The sequence below is a fragment of the Aedes aegypti genome, chromosome 1 (genome assembly GCF_002204515.2).
Source record: "Aedes aegypti strain LVP_AGWG chromosome 1, AaegL5.0 Primary Assembly, whole genome shotgun sequence".
Classification (NCBI taxonomy): domain Eukaryota; kingdom Metazoa; phylum Arthropoda; class Insecta; order Diptera; family Culicidae; genus Aedes; species Aedes aegypti.
The window spans coordinates 52,845,931-52,863,910 of NC_035107.1; the positions used below are offsets into that span (position 1 = coordinate 52,845,931).

At 42.0% G+C, this 17,980-nt stretch overlaps 2 protein-coding genes across 2 annotated transcripts in view; one reads left to right on the top strand and one right to left on the bottom strand.

Annotated features, from left to right (window-relative positions):
* Positions 1-457: 457 nt before the first annotated feature.
* On the top strand, positions 458-1,542 carry LOC5568404 (exosome complex component RRP46). The gene is made up of 2 exons (XM_001658006.2): positions 458-706; positions 768-1,542. The coding sequence occupies exons 1-2, from the start codon at positions 613-615 to the stop codon at positions 1,325-1,327; spliced, it is 654 nt and encodes a 217-aa protein (XP_001658056.1). The 5' UTR covers positions 458-612; the 3' UTR covers positions 1,328-1,542.
* Positions 1,543-11,246: 9,704 nt separating this feature from the next.
* LOC5568405 (frizzled-3) overlaps positions 11,247-17,980 on the bottom strand; it is a 72,735-nt gene continuing 66,001 nt past the window's right edge. The window contains exon 3 of the mRNA XM_021850267.1: positions 11,247-13,315. Within this exon, the coding sequence (XP_021705959.1) occupies positions 11,870-13,315 (1,446 nt within the window). The 3' untranslated portion in view covers positions 11,247-11,869. The remainder of the gene's footprint in view (positions 13,316-17,980) is intronic.

The following is a 17,980-nucleotide window of genomic DNA, read 5'->3' on the forward strand; positions in this document are numbered from 1 at the left end:
TCTGGTGAGCATGTTGCACGAAAAGGTGTTTCGTGCAACAAGACCGGCAGATGGCGGTAGTGTGAAACGTCAAACGCAAATAAAAACGATGCGCGCGCCCCTGGTTGTGAGATTTGTAACATAACGAATTTGAAATGATCGTTAAATGAGTGGTCGATGGAAATTTCGTCAGTGTTACGTCTGTTTGTCTGTGCTTTTACCTACGACGACGCATGCTTCTCAACCGACGATTCTTCTACCTGAGGTGCGACACTACCTATATTCCAACAATAAGTGACTATGTCGGGGATGGGTTTCGATCCCAGGTCCTCGGCGTGAGAGGCGAGTGTTCTAACCACTACACCAGGTCCGTCCCCTAGGGATGTTGAACATGTCTAATCGAATCAGTTTGCATTTTTCACGTTCAGAGGGCCACCCACTTTCGATTTTGCCTGCATCGGAAAGCCCCTCGCGAGAACTGTCAAAACTTCGACCGGCGTGCTTCCGAACGTGAAACCAAAACAAAAACAGCAAGAGTGTTTCGTGCGTGAATTTGCGCGAGTTTTCGTAAATTTTGATCAAAACGCATTGAAATTTCAACATTTTAACTTCAACGAAGATATAAATTGCACAATGACTGCCAGCAAATCGGAAAACTCGCTCCGTCCTATGCACTGCGAGTTGAACTTACTGACCAGATCCGATGGATCAGCAATGCTCACACAAGGTAAGTCACTTCAAATTTGTGCACTCAGAGGAATCAAACTCATCAAATTCCATTCCCGCAGGTGAAACGGCAGTAGTGGCCTCCGTAAATGGTCCCATCGAAGTCAAACTGCAGCACATGAACGTGGAAAAATCGCACATCGATATCTATTTCAAACCGCGTTCCGGAATGGGAAGCGTTAATGACCGGCTGCTGGAAAGTCTCATCAAGAACACCTACGAATCGGCCATCCTGACCGGGCTCCATCCCCGAACAGCCATCTCGATTCAACTGCAGGAGATGCAGGACCAGGGCGGTTTGGTGGCCTGTGCCATCAATGCCGTTTGTTTGGCCCTGATGAACAGCGGAATCGAAATGAAGTTTCTGGTGGCCGCGGTCCATAGCGTGCTGCGGGAGGACGGGGACATTGTGCTGGATCCGGATGCACTGCAGTCAAAGGATGCCCGGGCCAAGTTTACTTTTGTGTTCGAGAACTGCACGAGGAATACGGTGTCGATCTACACGCATGGGAAGTTTACCACGGAACAGTACCACCGGGCGCTGAAGATGGCCGAAGAGGCCGTGGAGAAGGTTTTCGGATTCTATGCGGACATTGTGGGGAAGCAGCGGGAGGTGTTGTGAGAGAATATAGTCTTGAGCCGATGTGGGCATGGAGTTTCTTATGAGGTTGGTGATATCACTGCACTGTGCTTTAGATGACTATAAAACGAAGCCAAACATCGTATTTTCAAGAGCTCTAGTCTAGGAAAATTTGAAATTTTCAGCACAAACGGTTGTCTGGATTTTCTACTCTTTAAAACGTTCCTATTTTCAATAAAAGGTCTTTAAAGTCTCTATTTCCTTTATTTTGCTTGCAGTGAATCCTGATGCAAAATTCTTCAGTCAAGCCTGCAGAGACTTAAGGCCTAAACGCAATGATAGCGGAACGGCAACGGCAAGCGGAACCGGTTCGCCAGCAAGAAGTATAGCATGCTTGTCGACTCTGTCTTGGTTCACTTTCGTTCGTTGACAGCTCAGTCAGGATGGTGTGATTTATGCTGACGAACCGGTTCCGCTTTCCGTTACCGTTCCGCTATCATTGCGTTTGGGCCTTTATAATGTGGTGACTATTCAACTATGTAGTTATTTGAGAATTTCTTCTCCGATTCTTCGAGGAAAAGCTTCTGGAATTTTTCTAGAAAAAAATGATTTCTTTAGAGCATAGTTTCCCAAACTGTGGGTCGCGACCCTCAGGGGGGTCCTAAGCCTATGTCAGGGGGGTCGAGAGTAAAATTCCAATTATATATTTTTTACACATTTTTCCGAATGCTATTTTATTTTATAGACCTCAACCTCAACACGTTAATGCTTTCAGTGGATGATTTTGTCATTTCAAGACATTAATATGTGGTTATTTATGTTTTAGTAAAAATTCAAGAGATTTCAGCTCTTTGTCCTGACTTTTATGTTAAGGTCACTAACCTTACTGTCGTTAATCACTACCGTTTGAACTGTAATTGTTATTGAAAAGGGGTAATTCTTTGTAAACTCCTCCAAGGTAATAAACTTTGATCCCAGCTCTTATTATCTTTGAAGCTCTTCAGAAATTTGAACTTTAGCTGCTGGAATATTTATTAAAATTCTCCCTGTTCCCTGTCCCTGAAGACGAACCAGTAATCTGGGAATTGGAATTCTTTAACCATCCACTTTGCAAGTTTGTGTATTGGAGACCCTTCTGCTGATATAATTTCTCTCATTTCATTGCCAGGTGTTGTGACCAAGAAATGGCTCAGTAAATAATAGATACCCTATGTAAACGAATGCATGGAAACACATAATTTGAATAGCAAGGTTCATATTGTATTATACTCTATTATACTCAGATCAAATAAATATCGGCTGGCTCGGTAGACGAGTCAGAAGTTTACTCTGGCACATCATGAAGTTCAAGTGTAGTGTATTTATTTCTGTTGTTTCCCCCTTTGGACAAATGTATGGATATTACACCAGGTAGAAGAGTAGAAGCATTAGCCTAACAATGCTAATGTCGGTGCTGTTCGTGTTACCAACATCTAGTTTGCCAGGAATTGACAGCGTGAGTACCGGGCCTCAAAGTGACAGATTAATTTTAAAAACCAAAACAACGACTTAGTATTGAACAGACTATGAAAAACCACAATTTAAGGTAATAAAAATTAAAATCAGTTTGGGGACAACAACGCCACTACCAGTAGAAGCATTAACCTAAGAATGCTAATGTCGCTACTGTTCGTGTTACCAACATCTAGTTTGCCACGCGCTGACAGCTTGAGTACCGGTCCTCAAAGTGTCAAATAAATGTTTAAATCATCCACTACAACATGGCATCGAACAAACAATGAAAATATACAGTTAAAGGTGATAATAAACTAATTTAGTTTTGTGAGAACAGCGCTATTAGCGTTCTACTGACTAATATTTCTATTCCACTACCCGAGCAGAAGAAAATAACTACTGAATATCAAATTGAGGTGTTCCATACCAGATAATTTCTAATACTTACAACCTGAATTAGGTATGAATGAGCCCTGCATAAGAGGTAAAATACCTCAAATATTATCTCAAGCATATTCTACGAACACCTAACTGATAATTAGATCAGGTATTGTAATACCACAATAATACTTGATGGATTTTCATATAAAAGTAAAATTTTTCAATATTAGTCAATACCTCCAGCAGACCTCAATAGCTGTTCAATACCTCAATGAAGTATTTTGAATTGTTTTAAAGATTTTTTTCAATACCATTATAATACCAAATTGAGGTATTGACAACTGAACAATACCTAATTTTGGTATGATACTAAAATATGGTATGCATAAGTTATTGGGGAGTTATTTGTTCCTCCTCGGGTAGCGTTCTACTACTAATATTTCTATTGGTAGAAGCGATAGGGCACTTTTAATCTGCCCTAAGGTTCTTCCCAGCATTTGCTTTTATAAGCCTCTATCCAGCTTTTTACGCTAGTTATAAAACTGCGAAGGGTTATTCAGTTTTGACATTTTTTCCCCCCAGATTTTATAGTTCGGTATTAGTAGGCAGTGATATTAGATTGTTTATTCCAATGTCAAAATTTTTCACCCTATTTGGTTTCCATACAAAAGCTGTTACGTGGGGGAGGGAGGGGGTCTAAAATTGACAAATTTTGCGTTACGTAATATTTGAATCACCCCTAAGTGGAAAGGAATATGGTCTTTACTCTCGAAAACGTATTATTATTAATGGAGAAACGCGAATAACTAGTGAAAATGGCCTATTTTAATATTTAAACAATATTTTTTTGCATTAAACAAGAAGCATTAGCCGTAGAACGCTAATGTCGCGACTGTTCGTGTGACCAACATCTAGTTTGCCACGCTCTGACAGCTTGAGTACCGGATTTATAAGTGTCAAATCAATTTTTTCGATCAAAATAAAACATTCTCTACAACATGGCACTAAACAAGCAATCAAAAACTTCAACTGTAAGTAATAATAGATTAATTATATTTTGTGATAACAGCGCCACTAGCGTTCTACTACTTATAATGCTATTTGGGTTTATTCTACGACTGGCGTGAGGTGACAATTGTCGGTCTCGTATAGCGAGGTGACAATTCTCGACTCGAGTGAAGTGACTCGCCGTGTAAATCAAATGGAGAGTCACTTCACTCGAGTCGAGAATTGTCACCTCGCTATACGAGACCGACAATTGTCACCTCACGCCAGTCGTAGAATAAACCCAATTATAACCACCGTAGTCTAGCTGCCCCCACTTTGTTCTGCTCCTATGAGCGTACTTATGTTTTGCCCCTTTTTATTTCAAATCCTTTGAAGTTCTTTCGGTCGCTATGAAAGTGACATCTGATGTAAACAAATGTGAAAGTGAAAAACACGTTTCGAATAAAACCATCTTTCAATTAAAGTGAATTGCGGTTTAATAACGTTATTTCCTCCTGGCCTATCCGAAACCACTTCAGGAAGAGCACCCAGATTCTATGTGGACCGATGAAACAACCGTCGTTGGGAGGAGCTCGTTACTTCTTGCTGTTTACTGACGACAAGACTCGAAAGATCTTCGTCTATTTGTTGCGCACCAAGTCGCAAGACGAAGTACTGCAAAAGTTCAAAGAATTCCACAGTAGAGATGGGCAAATTGGTTCAATTTTAGGAGCGAATCGTGGGTAGTTCAGTCACAAAAGTGAATCGACTCTTTTGATCGATTCGGTGACTCATTTGAAAAAATCAAAAATAAATCATGAACAAAAAAACAAAAAGAACGTTACATTTTCTGAATAATATCATTTTTATGTATGAAGCAACTCCAAAACATTTATACATATCTACTGCCCATAAACGTATAATTGTCCCATGTGAATAGGAAATCCAGCAAACATGTGACTGACATGCGTTTATGGGCAGTTTAGTACTCTTGATTACAATAAATCTAACTCAAAAATGTTAACTCCATTCCGAATATTGCAGGGCTAGAGAATCACGACACTTTTGAAAAGAATCGTGATTCCTTCACTCATTTTTGAGAGTCGACTCTTTTGAACGATTCATGAGTGAGTCGCCCATCTCTATTCCACAGCATGATCGAAAGGCAGGTGCTCAGGATGTACAACGGCTGCTGTACGAAGCGAACCTGCCAAAAACAAAAAACAAAAAAAAAGCCGTTGCAGCTGCTGTTTATCTCATCAATCGATTGCCAACGAAAGAAATCGACACGACGCCAGAGGAAGCATGGACAAAGCGGAAACTGAATCTCTCCCACGTGCCGAAGCAAAAGCGTCACAAGTGGGATCCGAAACGAAGGCATACCGCCTATGCAATTTGAAGATGGACCAGATCTTCAAAGCCGTGACGTGACATTCATTGACGAGGGAGTTAGTGATCGTGAGGTGGTGGTGGCAATAAAGTCAAAGTGTAAATTTGTCAGACTGGATTTTACGATTCCGGATGTAAACCGTCCAGATGTTTCCAAAAATGATGACCTTGTTGAGGTGCAAGCTAATGAATCGATTTCAAGTGATGAGTTCTTTGTAGACGCTGCTGACACCGTGACAGATCCTGCGCTCCCACCGCACCAAGTTTCAAACCCGCTTATGTCACAGGTGTTGAGGCAAAGTGGTGAATCGAACTAACAAAAAAAACTAAATTAGACGGAAACGGTAATGTCGACCAATACAAGGCGAGATTAGTCATCAAAGGATACTCGCAACGAAAGGGGGTTGATTATGAGGACACCTACGCCCGTCACAGTTTCTTGCGGTATCTCTTTGCGTTGGCGGTGGATGCTGTAACAGCATTCCTCCATCCAGGGATAGTAAGAATCATGCCAATAGACAACCACATTAAAAGAATGTAGCTGACTTGAAAAAACATACAAAAACTGAGATATATAAACTGCTGCTCTCTAGCTAACTGGTTCATAGGCAAGCTTAGTTGCAAAGAATAAATTAGAAATAATAATAAGATGTTTTCGGCTCCGTTATGCGTATGGTACATAAGTCTTAAACAAAAACCAAATGAATGTTTTATTTTTCATAGTCAAATAAACTAAGGGGTTACGAGTCGTGTTGTAATCGGATTCAACAACTGTAATAAACTCGAATTTAATCCCGGTCCAAAAACACATTACTTTATTTCCTTTCCGTTCGTTACACTCTAATCTAAACTCCCTCCTTTCTCTCTACTATTTACCTTAAGGGTACATATTGGAATCATAACAATTTCCCCTTTTTACAGCTTGGTCCTTTAGTCTCTATTAACACCGACATCCAGGACATAATCATCAAATCGTAGTGGTCGCTTGATATGTCTCTCAGGTCTTGGGGAATTCTCCTGTGCTGCTCTCGAAGTCGTCTGTTGCGGGTTAGCTGCTGCTTCACGCTGGGCTACAGGTGAGTTCTCCATCGTCGTTGGAGTAGCCCAGTCTTGATGTTCATCATCGCTCGTAGAATTGGATCTTTCCGGTTCCGGGGAGTGCACCTTCTTGAGATGCGATGAGTTTCTAAGGTACCGCACACCTTCCGGGGTTTCGACGATGACTGAATTGCCTTGCTTACTGATTACCTTCGCTGGTCCTGGGAGAAACGTGGCAGAAAGCTTGTTCGAAGGATGCATGTTTTTCATCAGCACCTGGTCACCTCTGTCAATCTCGGACTCTTTAGCTCCTCTAGCTGCATCCACTTGGCACTTTGCTTGATATTTGTAGACCGCGTCTTTATCCTTGGCCTCTTCATCTTGGTTTCGAACACTGGAAAGTTGGGGTATCCAGTCCCGAAACTGACGACCAAAGGCAAGTTCGGCAGGTGATCGCCCCGTTGCGGGATGAGGCGTTAGCGCATAAACGTAGTTGTGCTCCTCCAAATTTTGCTTCCAGTCCGTATGGTTTAATTCAGCAATCCTCAAAATCTTCAGCAGGGCGCGATTTTGGCGCTCCACCTCGCCGTTCGCCTGCGGCCAATATGGAGTGGTCCGTTTTAGCTGAATTCCAAACGCCTTGCAAAAATCCTCCAGTTCCTTGCTCGTGAAGTTTCGTGCATTGTCCGTCATCAAGATGGACGGAAGGCCCATTCTCATGAATAATGGCTTCAACTTATTGATGATATCGGCGGACGTCGTTTGCCTCAATATTTCCACGATTTTGAACCGACTGTGGCAATCGATGATCACCAAAAGCGATTCTCCGCTGGGTAGCGGGCCCAAAATATCAATGCTAAGATACTCCCAAGGGTGCTCAGGAAGTTTTCTTAACGCCATCGGTTCTGGTGGAGCGGCTCTGCCTACTATCTGACAATCCAGACATTTGCGTACTGCATGCTCGACGTCCTTGTCCATAGACGGCCACCACACTTTGGAACGTAGTCTTTGCTTGGATCTCTCTATTCCGGGATGTCCAATATGAGCTAGGGACAGGACGCGCTTTTGGAGATTTCCCGGAATAACTATTCTCTCACCTCGTAGTAGCATTTCACGACAGCCGTACAGTTCGTCCTTAAACGGTGCAAACTTCTTCACTCCTTCATTCCAACGGCCCGTGGTTAGAGCCTCCTTCAGCAACGCCAGCTCCGGGTCCGATTTAGTATGGTCAACGATGTCCTCCGTAGTCAATGCAGTAGGCACAGCTCTTTGAAAAATAGCAAAAATGGTTTCCTCTCCGAACTGGTCATACGTCTTGCACCTCGTGTATGTCGGCAACCTCGATAGGGGATCGGCGATGTTCACCTTTCCTGGGATGTGGATAACCGTAAATCGGAAAGATTGAAGACGCATTGCCCACCGATCAATCCTGGGACAAGACACATGATTTGGTCCAAAGATTACTTTCAGTGGCTCGTGATCAGTAAGAAGAAGGAATGTCAAGCCCCGCAAGTAAATCTGCAGTCGTTCGGTGGCCCACACCAAGGCAAGCGCCTCCTTTTCGTTCTGGGCATACGATTTTTCGGCATCAGAAAGCCCTTTACTAATGTAGCAAATAACTCTCTTGTGCCCTTCATTCTCCTGAATTAGGACTGCACCGAGTCCTGTTGGTCCAGCGTCAGCAATTACGATGGTCTTGTCACGGGGAGAATAGTAACCAAGGTTCTTTGGGTCTTTCAGAGTATCCTTCAGTTTTTGAAACGCCACTTGTTGCTCTGAGCCCCAATTGAACACCGAATCCTTTCTGAGCAGACCACGTAGCGGAGAAGTCAACTTTGACAACTCTGGAATAAACCTGCCAAGATAAGTGATCATCCCCAAGAAGCTTCGTAGTTCTTCAGTGGTCTTGGGTTCTCGCAATCGCTTGATCGTCTCCACCTTGTCCATCGTTGGTCGAATTCCATCCGCAGAAAGAATATGCCCCATAAATGTCACTTCTGCTTTTCCCAGGGAACACTTCTTCGGGTTAACGGTAATTCCGTACTCTTCCAAACGACACAAAACGGCTTTCAGTGCGATGTCATGCTGTTCCTTTGTGGACCCGAAGACTAGGATGTCGTCTATGAAAACTTTGACTCCAGGAATCCCCTTCAACACTCGTTCCATGATGCTCTGAAACACTTCAGAGGCGCAGTTCATACCAAATGTTAGCCGTTTGTAGCGATAATAGCCATGGTGAGTGGCAAATGTGGTTACAAACCGAGAATCGGGAGCCAAAACTACCTGATGAAAAGCCTTGTTCAAATCTATTTTCGAAAACCACTTGCAGTCATGTAGGTGTGGAACAATGTCTTCGAAAGTAGGTAGAGGGAAATGTTGAGGAACGATGGCCTTATTGGCGGCACGCATGTCCACACATAGGCGTACGGCCGACGGATCTCCAGCTTTCGGGCTAAGAACCAGTCGCAAAATCCAGGGCGAATCAATCGGTGCCACTTCAATAATATCCTGCTCCAACAATGTGTTGATTTCCTTCTCGACCTTCTCTTGCAAAGGTATCGGGATGTGGCACTTGATGATCTGGATCGGCTTCACTAGAAGATCAATCTGCAGGTTCACTTCGATTCCTTTGATTGTGCCAATTTTACAGTTCTCAGCGCTGATAGTCCACACATCCGTGTTGATTTTCAAGATTTGCAACTGTGTGGCAGTGTTCTTACTCAGCAGACTCGCTCCTTCCTCCTGAACGACGAACACATCAGCAACGACTTCATGGTTCCTCGTGGCGATGCTTGTTTTGAACTGTCCGAGAACTTTGAGGCTATTGTTACCGTAAGCTTTGAGGGTTGTCTGGCACTGCTTGGATTGTGAAAGAATGTTGACTTTCTGTTCCTTGAGGTAGGTCCACGTGTTGTAATCAATTACATTCACACCTGCCCCTGAATCCACGACCCACTTGATTTTAATGCCTCCGACACTGCAAATCACCTTCTCACCGCCTAGACTTCCAGTTCCAGCGGCAAAAACGTAGCTTACTTCCTCCTGATCAGCATTACTGGCAGAGTCATCCGAGTCGTAGAGTTCTTCTTCTCCTCCTACCGCTGATTCCTTGTCGATTTGATTCACCTTCCTCTGCTTATTGCTTCTAACTTTGGTGTTGCAACAGCGTTTGAAGTGGCCGACCAATCCGCATTTCTCACAACGCTTATCCTTCGCCGGACACGACTCACTGTTGGCGAAATGTCCCACACGACCACAGCGGAAGCACTCCTGCTTGAATGAATTCACTTTGTTCACCTCCACAGAACGTTGCAGCTGCTGACGGACACTCTCAATCGTTTCTAGCGAACGGCCCTCCTTGACAATTTCGTCCAGTGTCATGTTAGGTTTCGTGAGGATTTTAGCACGCAGTTCGTCAGATCTTCCCTTTTCGAATATTTGCTCCTTTATGTTTTCATCCAGCCAGTTCGCATAGTCACACAAATTGCCTTGTTCTCTCAGCCGAAGAACGAATTTTGTAATTTTCTCGTCCGGTCCTTGCTCCAGATTACGGAAGATGTGTCTTTCTTGCGGCAGATATTTCATCGGCAGGAAGTGGTTATCCAACACTTGGACGACTTCCTTGTATGCGTCCGATCCCGCCGGTACAGCTGGCTCAGGATCTCCTACCAGGCTAACGTAGATATCTTGAACACTTTCCCCCGCAAAGTGCAAGAGGTACGATTTCTTCCGCGACGGCAACGCAACGTTATTCACATCCAAAAAAAATCTCGAACGATCGTTTCCACTTCTTCCACCGTGAGCTAACGTTGGTGGTATCGTCCGGATCGAACGGTAGCATTCCCGTTCCAATTGGATTCATTTTCACTCTGATAAGGTTATGTTCTCCTTCTGTTTGTTTACTTTTGCTTACTATATTATTTCCGACGAATTCAATCAATACCGCGCGATTTTCAACCGAATTCAATCGACGGCGTATTCAAACTATATTCCGGAATCCCGTCCGCGTCGCCAATTGTTGTAATCGGATTCAACAACTGTAATAAACTCGAATTTAATCCCGGTCCAAAAACACATTACTTTATTTCCTTTCCGTTCGTTACACTCTAATCTAAACTCCCTCCTTTCTCTCTACTATTTACCTTAAGGGTACATATTGGAATCATAACAAGTCGCTAAATGTATTGTCATAATCTCATTTTTATGAAATGTCCAAGTTGGACACCTAGGACTTTTCATAAAAATGATGAAATCCTTTATTTTTATAATTTTTTTACTGATACAATATATTGCACTAAGGATTTTCTGAAATATTAGACCATTAACTAAAACCCGACGAAGGAAAATGTTAAGTTCATTCTTCTTCTTCTTCTTTCTGGCATTACGTCCCCACTGGGACAGAGCCTGCTTCTCAGCTTAGTGTTCTTATGAGCACTTCCACAGTTATTAACTGTGCCAATGACCATTTTTGCATTCGTATATCGTGTGGCAGGTACGAAGATACTCTATGCCCTGGGAAGTCGAGAAAATGTTAAAGTTAAAATGTCAAATGTTAAAATGTTAAGTTCATTGAAGTTCGATAATATCCTGGTTCCATAAGAAAATCGTGTGTCCCTCATACTTTCCGATTCTTCAGTGATGTGATATTAAAAAAAAAAGACATTCGATGCAATTGTTTTTAAACGTCATTATTATTTCCATTTTGAAATATGGTTCCTACTCATAAATATACACAATCAATTGTATTTGTTAGCTAACTTTCTTAACCGTTTCTAGAATCGTTCCGACTACATTCTATTTGACATTCATGTTTCGCAAATTTACAACGCATATACCTAACTAAGCATAGAAAATATATTTTCTGGATCATTAGTTGAACAATTGAACAAAAAGGAATTAGAAAAATTGAAATTTTTCAAAAGTATGCATATATAAAATTTTATTTTTCGTGTTTCTCGACCTGATTGAAGCAATTTTTATTTGTCGCTCCAAACTCTCGATTTTGTCCACACCAGTATGTACATTTATTTGAAAGCTACTTTTGATGATTCCAGTTTAGGTACTTCTCAAATTTATCATTTACACAGTAAATAAATACCAACAATGTTTTCCACACACTATTCTTACCATTTTAATACAAAACATTGATCCAATAAGGCTTCTCTCTTCTAAAACTAACTTACAAAACCTATATCACAGTGATTAAAAATGTATGCTCGTTTGTGTTTACGCAACTCCGATTCCCTCCCATTTAAAGCTTTCACCTCTTGTTGAACCGTCTTCCCCTGACCCGCCTCAAATCCTCGTAATGATCGACGAAGTCACGCCTCGTCCGCTGGAAGACGATCCCCTCAGGCTGCGATGTATCCGCACCGGCATGTACCCGTTGGAACCGCTCCGATGGCTACCTCCAGTGCTGTACGCCGAGTTGTAGAGGTACTTCTTAGAGTTGGAGCTCTGGTGACCGGTTCCACCGGTGCCACCTCCGATGGAAGAGGTCGTACTCCGATAGGGGCTTCCGATGCCCACTACGGACGCGGCCGGGTGGTTGACCTTGAGCAGCGGCACGGATTTGAGCGATCCGTTGGCCGAGTTCGTGCCGCTAACCTTCTTGGACAGGTCCGAGGAATGCTTGGTCCACAGCCAGATGCCGGTGGTGGAACCTCCGATCAGGGTGAGGATCAGCTTGAGGAGCGTTGGTAGGAGGGAGAATTTCTGTGGAGAGGAGCAGGTGGATCCGGACGGGCAAGGTTCGATGGGGTTCTCGATGCGTTCGAAGAAGGTGCAGATGATGGCGGACAGGGCGGGGATGAGGTAGATGATGGCGAAGAGTAGGACCCGGACGAAGACTTTGGAGAGGGTTTCGCTCTGGTTCCAGGTGGATTTGAGGCGTTTCAGAGCGATTAGGGCGAGGAGGATGAGGGTCGCTCCGGCAAGGAGTAGGATCAGGGCAGGGATTTCGGTGAAGCCCTTGGCGGTGCAGAAGTTTGTGAGCTCGAACTTCTGGATGTTGCCACGGAGGAGGGCGCTGATGGGTGAGGCGAACGGTACGACCCAGGCCATCACGTGGAAGAGCCCGGACTTCTTCTCGAGGGCTTCACAGGACCATTGCTTGGCGGTGCTGAGGTACCAGCAGACGCCGAAGATCAGCCACCAGGTGGTGGCGCTGATGAGCAGGTAGTTCTTGATGATGTAGTAAGCCAGGCATTGGGACGTTATGTTGCATTCTTGGCGAAATTCCAGCAGGTCGATCAATTCTTTCCGGGGGTTGTGGAGGATAGTTCTCTCGAGGTAGCACAGACCCATCAGGTTGTAGCAGAGGGTCATGAAGAGCAGGGGCCGATCCGGGTACTCGAACTTGGAGGCCTTGGTCCAGAACGTGACCAGCGACATGAGCGTGAAGATGAAGCAGGCCGCCGACAGGATCAGGGTCCAGAACTCGATGGTTTCCTTCTGGCGCGCGTTGTACATGGCATCGATCGAGGATCCGCACTTGGGGACGCACTGGTCGTACTCGAGGGTGTAGTTGATGGGACAGGAGACCGGCGGGGTGGAATGATGGCCCGAGGAGGGCCGGGTGGCGCCGGGCTCGAGGAGCGAATTGGGGTGCTGACGAGCCGCGTGGTGCTGTAGCTGCGGAAGGTTGAAGATGGACCAAGGTTTGACGGGTACGTTCGCGGGGGCGGCTGCGGCAGGATTGCTGTAATTCTTCTCAACGCTTCCGGAGGCTTCTGGGGGGACCTGGAATTGGAAGGGAGAGAAAAAAAACTTGTTTTAGAATTTCAATCAAATTCGTATAGATCACGGGTGATGCAGATATGGTAGCAGATCTCTTTTCAAAGACTTAGTCACTATTTCAATACAAGTCTCTTAAAATTGTGTTTTCATTATGGAAGGTCTCCAAAGTCTCTATGTTAAACAAAATGGTCCCTTAAGTAACTTTTTTTTTGTATACTACTTGCAAATCTCCAACATGAGTACTTCCAAGAAATGCTACATGAGGAGCCGGATTATGTTCTAAGCACGATTGATTCATTTGAGCAGAGTTTTTTTTAAAGCTGCTGAACTCATATTCGGCCGTAATATGCGTCGTATGTATTAAAATGCTTCTTTTTCAAAGTTTCAGACAATTCGCTCAAGAAAAAGAAAAGCATGCCATAGTAAATCATGGAAGTGCCCAAGTATTTCTTAACCCTTGGTTTATTTTAGAAAAGTCATGTCAAGGATTTCTCCTTGAAATCCTACAAGAGCTCCTCATACGCTACTTCTTTCAGTAGATCCGATTGATTTTTTTTTCATTTTCGAATTATCCTAGTAAATCTTCTAGAACTTGATAAATAAATCACACAGAAATCCTTGTAGGCGTTCATAAAGGGCTGCTTTAGAGCTAACGTGAGTTTATCAGGAATTAGGATTTTTTTTTGAACATCAGATATTTTTCAAAGAAAATAATAAAATTTGACTGGGAGTGCGCGATCATCTTTTCGTTCCGCTAAAATAGGTTATACATTTTATGTAACACAAAAAACTTCCAACTGTTGAAGAAACGTTATACTTGATCTTACTTATGCGTATATTTTTTGTTTTTTGTAAAATATATTTCTTACTAAGATTCGGTTAGAATCCATCCGATACAATCGATTTATTGAACTTATTGTCAACTTCAAACTGCACCAGGTTTGTGTAAAGTATTTTAAGTGTTATCTTTAAAAATGGTTTCCTGCGAGATAAGCAAACAAACAACGGGTAGCACTGGTGGAAAATATAGTGATCAAATTGAATGATCAAAATGTTCGAGAACGCACCCCTCAGGTCTTCGCGAGTCTTGGCTCAGGTCAGGTTTTGATGAGTGAATTTGATGGATAGTGCCGACATAGGATGTCACATAGGATTCATTAAATGTAGCGCGGATGTAGCACCATGGTCCATTTCTCGAGCGCGTACACGGTAAAAATTACAATTGTGATTGAACACTAAGAAAAAAAGTCACCGAATAACTAAAGTTTATACCTTAACGACTATTTTCTATTCTCCTTTCATTTATTCTGAGATCCTTCCGGAAGTTTATTTAAGATTATAAATTAAATCACTTATCAGGAAATGCTGGTTTCTTTCGTAAAATATCTCTGGAACTCTGCCGAAAATGTTTATAAGATTGCTTTCAAGAGGGATGGAATTCTTCAAAGAGATCCGGGATTCTTCAGAATATTTTTTGAAGATTTTTCCAGAAGTTCGGAAATTTATCCGAAACTACTATAATCATCCCTTTGAAATGATTTCCAGAAATCCATCAGTAATCCAATTCGTGAATGTCCCTGGGACTTTTTTTTTGACATCCTTCTTAGATTCTCTCAGGATTATTCCGATTCTTTTGGGATTCTCCCGGAAATCCGTCTCAAACTAGAGTTAAAAAAATCTATTCCTACACTGTCAGACTAAAATTCTTGGGATTTTTTGGGAAATCTCTATGGAATAGGGGAAGACGGGGTAAGAGCGCCCGCCGGGTAAGACGGACCACCTTCAGTTTGGCATGAAAATGGCAATTTTCTCAAAAGTTAAGCAAGCACTTTCCATAAACACAAGATTTTTGACATTCCGGAGCATTAAGTGTGATAGTTACATCAAATTTTTCATAACAAATGTCAAAAACAAAGTTTCTGCTCGTCGATATTGAATTTGATCTAAATTTAACAGATGCTCACTTAAGGATTTCGGAAGGGATTTTTTTGGAAAAACACAACAAATTACCCGTCCATGCTTTAACAGAAATATGAAATATGCTTCAGCGAAGTGAGATATGAATTGTAAATATTAAGCTTTGAAATAAGGCCATTGTTGTAAAAATTGCGCATGCGGGGTAAAACCGACCACTGTCAACGGGGTGAGACCGCCACCCCTAATTTATACCAAATAATTGTGTAAATCATTTTAAACGTTGTAACTATGTTGTACATTACCGTTCAAGTAAAATTAAATCAATTTTGTGAAAAATACAAGCCAAATAGGCATATTTTTTTTCCAAAATATGGGTGTTTCAAGGTAAAAGGAAAAAAGGATTTATTGATTCTTGATTTTGACATATGAATTAAATTGCTTAGGCGGGCGGTCTTACCCCGTCTTCCCCTACTTCCGGAAATCCTGTTGAAATATTTCCAAATATCTCTCGGGGATACATTTTACAGCCTTTTGTTATGGAAATCCATCCGAAATTTTACAAGATTTTTTTCAGAACCTCTTCCGAAAATTTCAGAAATTGTTTGGAATCCTCCTGACCCTTTTATAGAAATCCTTCTTCAATTCTAATGTAATCCTCCTCTAGTTTTTTTTTCAGAAATCTTTCTAGGAAAATTTTGAGTATCCGTCTGGAGTTCTGATATTCTGATACAATCTCTCTGTGACTCTTCGGGAAATGTTCTTGTTTTTTTGTAATTTATCAGTTAATTTCCTTGGAAATTTTCTAAAATCCTTGGTGAAATCTTCTAAAAACCCCTCTTGAATTCAAATGGAAATTCCTTAAGAAACTTTCGGACAGCCCTCTAGGACTCTATAAAAATACCTCTGAGATTCTTTCGGAAATCTTTCTGAGAATCTTCTGAAAATTACTCTTAAATAGTTTCGGAAATCCCTTTTGAAATTCTTCTTTAAATCTTTCCGGAATTCCTCTGGACATCGCTCTGGAATTGTTCTGAAAAATATTCATGAATTCGTTTGGATGTCTGTGAATTGCCTGAAAACCCTTCAGGAATTCTTGTGAAATAACTTCTGGGATTCCTTTGGATATGGGATTCTTACAGATTTTAAGGAGAATACTTGAAATCCTTTAGAAATCCCCTTGAAAAACTTTCAGTAATTCTTAAGCAAATCGACCTGGTTCTTCTTCTTAACGCATTAACGTCCCCACAGACGCCGGCTTCTCAGCTTAGTGTTCTTATGAGCACTTCTACAGTTATTAACTGAGAACTTTCCTTATCATAGTTGCCTTTTTCGCATTCGTATATCGTGTGACAGGTACGATGATACTCTATGCCCAGGGAAGGCAAGGAAATTTCCATTACGAAAAGATCCTGGACCGACCGGGAATCGAACCCCAGACACCTTCAGCATGGCTTTGCTTTGCCGCGGACTCTAACCGCTCAGCTAAGGAAAACCTCTGACCTGGTATGCTTCCGGAAATCTATCTAGAATCCTAGATTTTTTTTATTTTCCAGGATTTCAAAAGTACTCCTTAGGGACATACACGTAAAAACCACAGAAGGATTCCAGCAATAATTCCAAAAAAATACCCAGAAGAATCACAAAGGGAATGGAAGAATCTCTGAAGTAATATCGGAAGGGCAATGATATTTTTTTTGAAAGAATTACAGAGCGATATCTGGAAGTATTCTGTGATTAACAGAATCTGCCCATAACTGCATATTTGTCACATTCGACATTTTTGTCAATTTTGAGTTAATACCTTGGAGAGTCATCAAATGATAAACACTTTCAATGCACGTACTGAAATCTGTGAGATTGTTCTAGAAAATTCAATAAAAAATACCGAGTTTTTTTGTCACATTGGTAACGGTAACCGCATAACAGTCACATAGAGATTATATATGTGTCTCGTAATTGATTAAATTTCTATCAGAATTATTTTCTGACTATTCACTCAATATGTAAAATTGGCTGTACAAAATTTCAGCTTCGAACAAGCACTTTTGAGTTCTTGATAATTTTTTGAAAATTTAGATTCTTTCCATACTGCCATGAAATGCACACTTGGTATTCCATTTACTCAATGCCTACTTTTGTCGAATGATACAAAAATGCAGTTATGGGCAGTTTAGTATTAGCTTCCTTTTTGTTTTCATGCATTAGTTCGGAATAGGCCATTCCCATGTCACAAAATAATAATAATCAGAAGCGATGCATCAGTTTGTCCACTGGTCATATCACGCAATCCTTGACATATTTCGCGGGGCAGAAAGCATCACATTTGTTCTAGGGTTTCAACAGTATCATTCATGGCCGGGAGAAATGTTTGCCTTTGTCATAATGGATTTGCCTTGGTAAAATTTTGACATAAACGTCATGACTCTAAGCCGTTTATAAGCATTGACAGTCATTGCATACATACGGCTTACAAGCGCAGGTCTTAAAAGCACTATAACATGGCATTATATACCCATATACGACTACTTTCAGGGCTGGGATATTACAGTGTCTACATTGAACAACGTTTTATGAAGCTAGTTTGCACTGAAAAGCTTTTCAGCGGCTCATATACCGCCCGCTTATAATAGTGCTTAGTGGTTAGGGCCTATTCACAAATTTCATAACGCTGAAGGGGCTGGGTGGGTGTCCGTAAGACGTTACAGTTAATACACAAATTGAAAATCAGTCATACAAAATGCGTTACAAGGG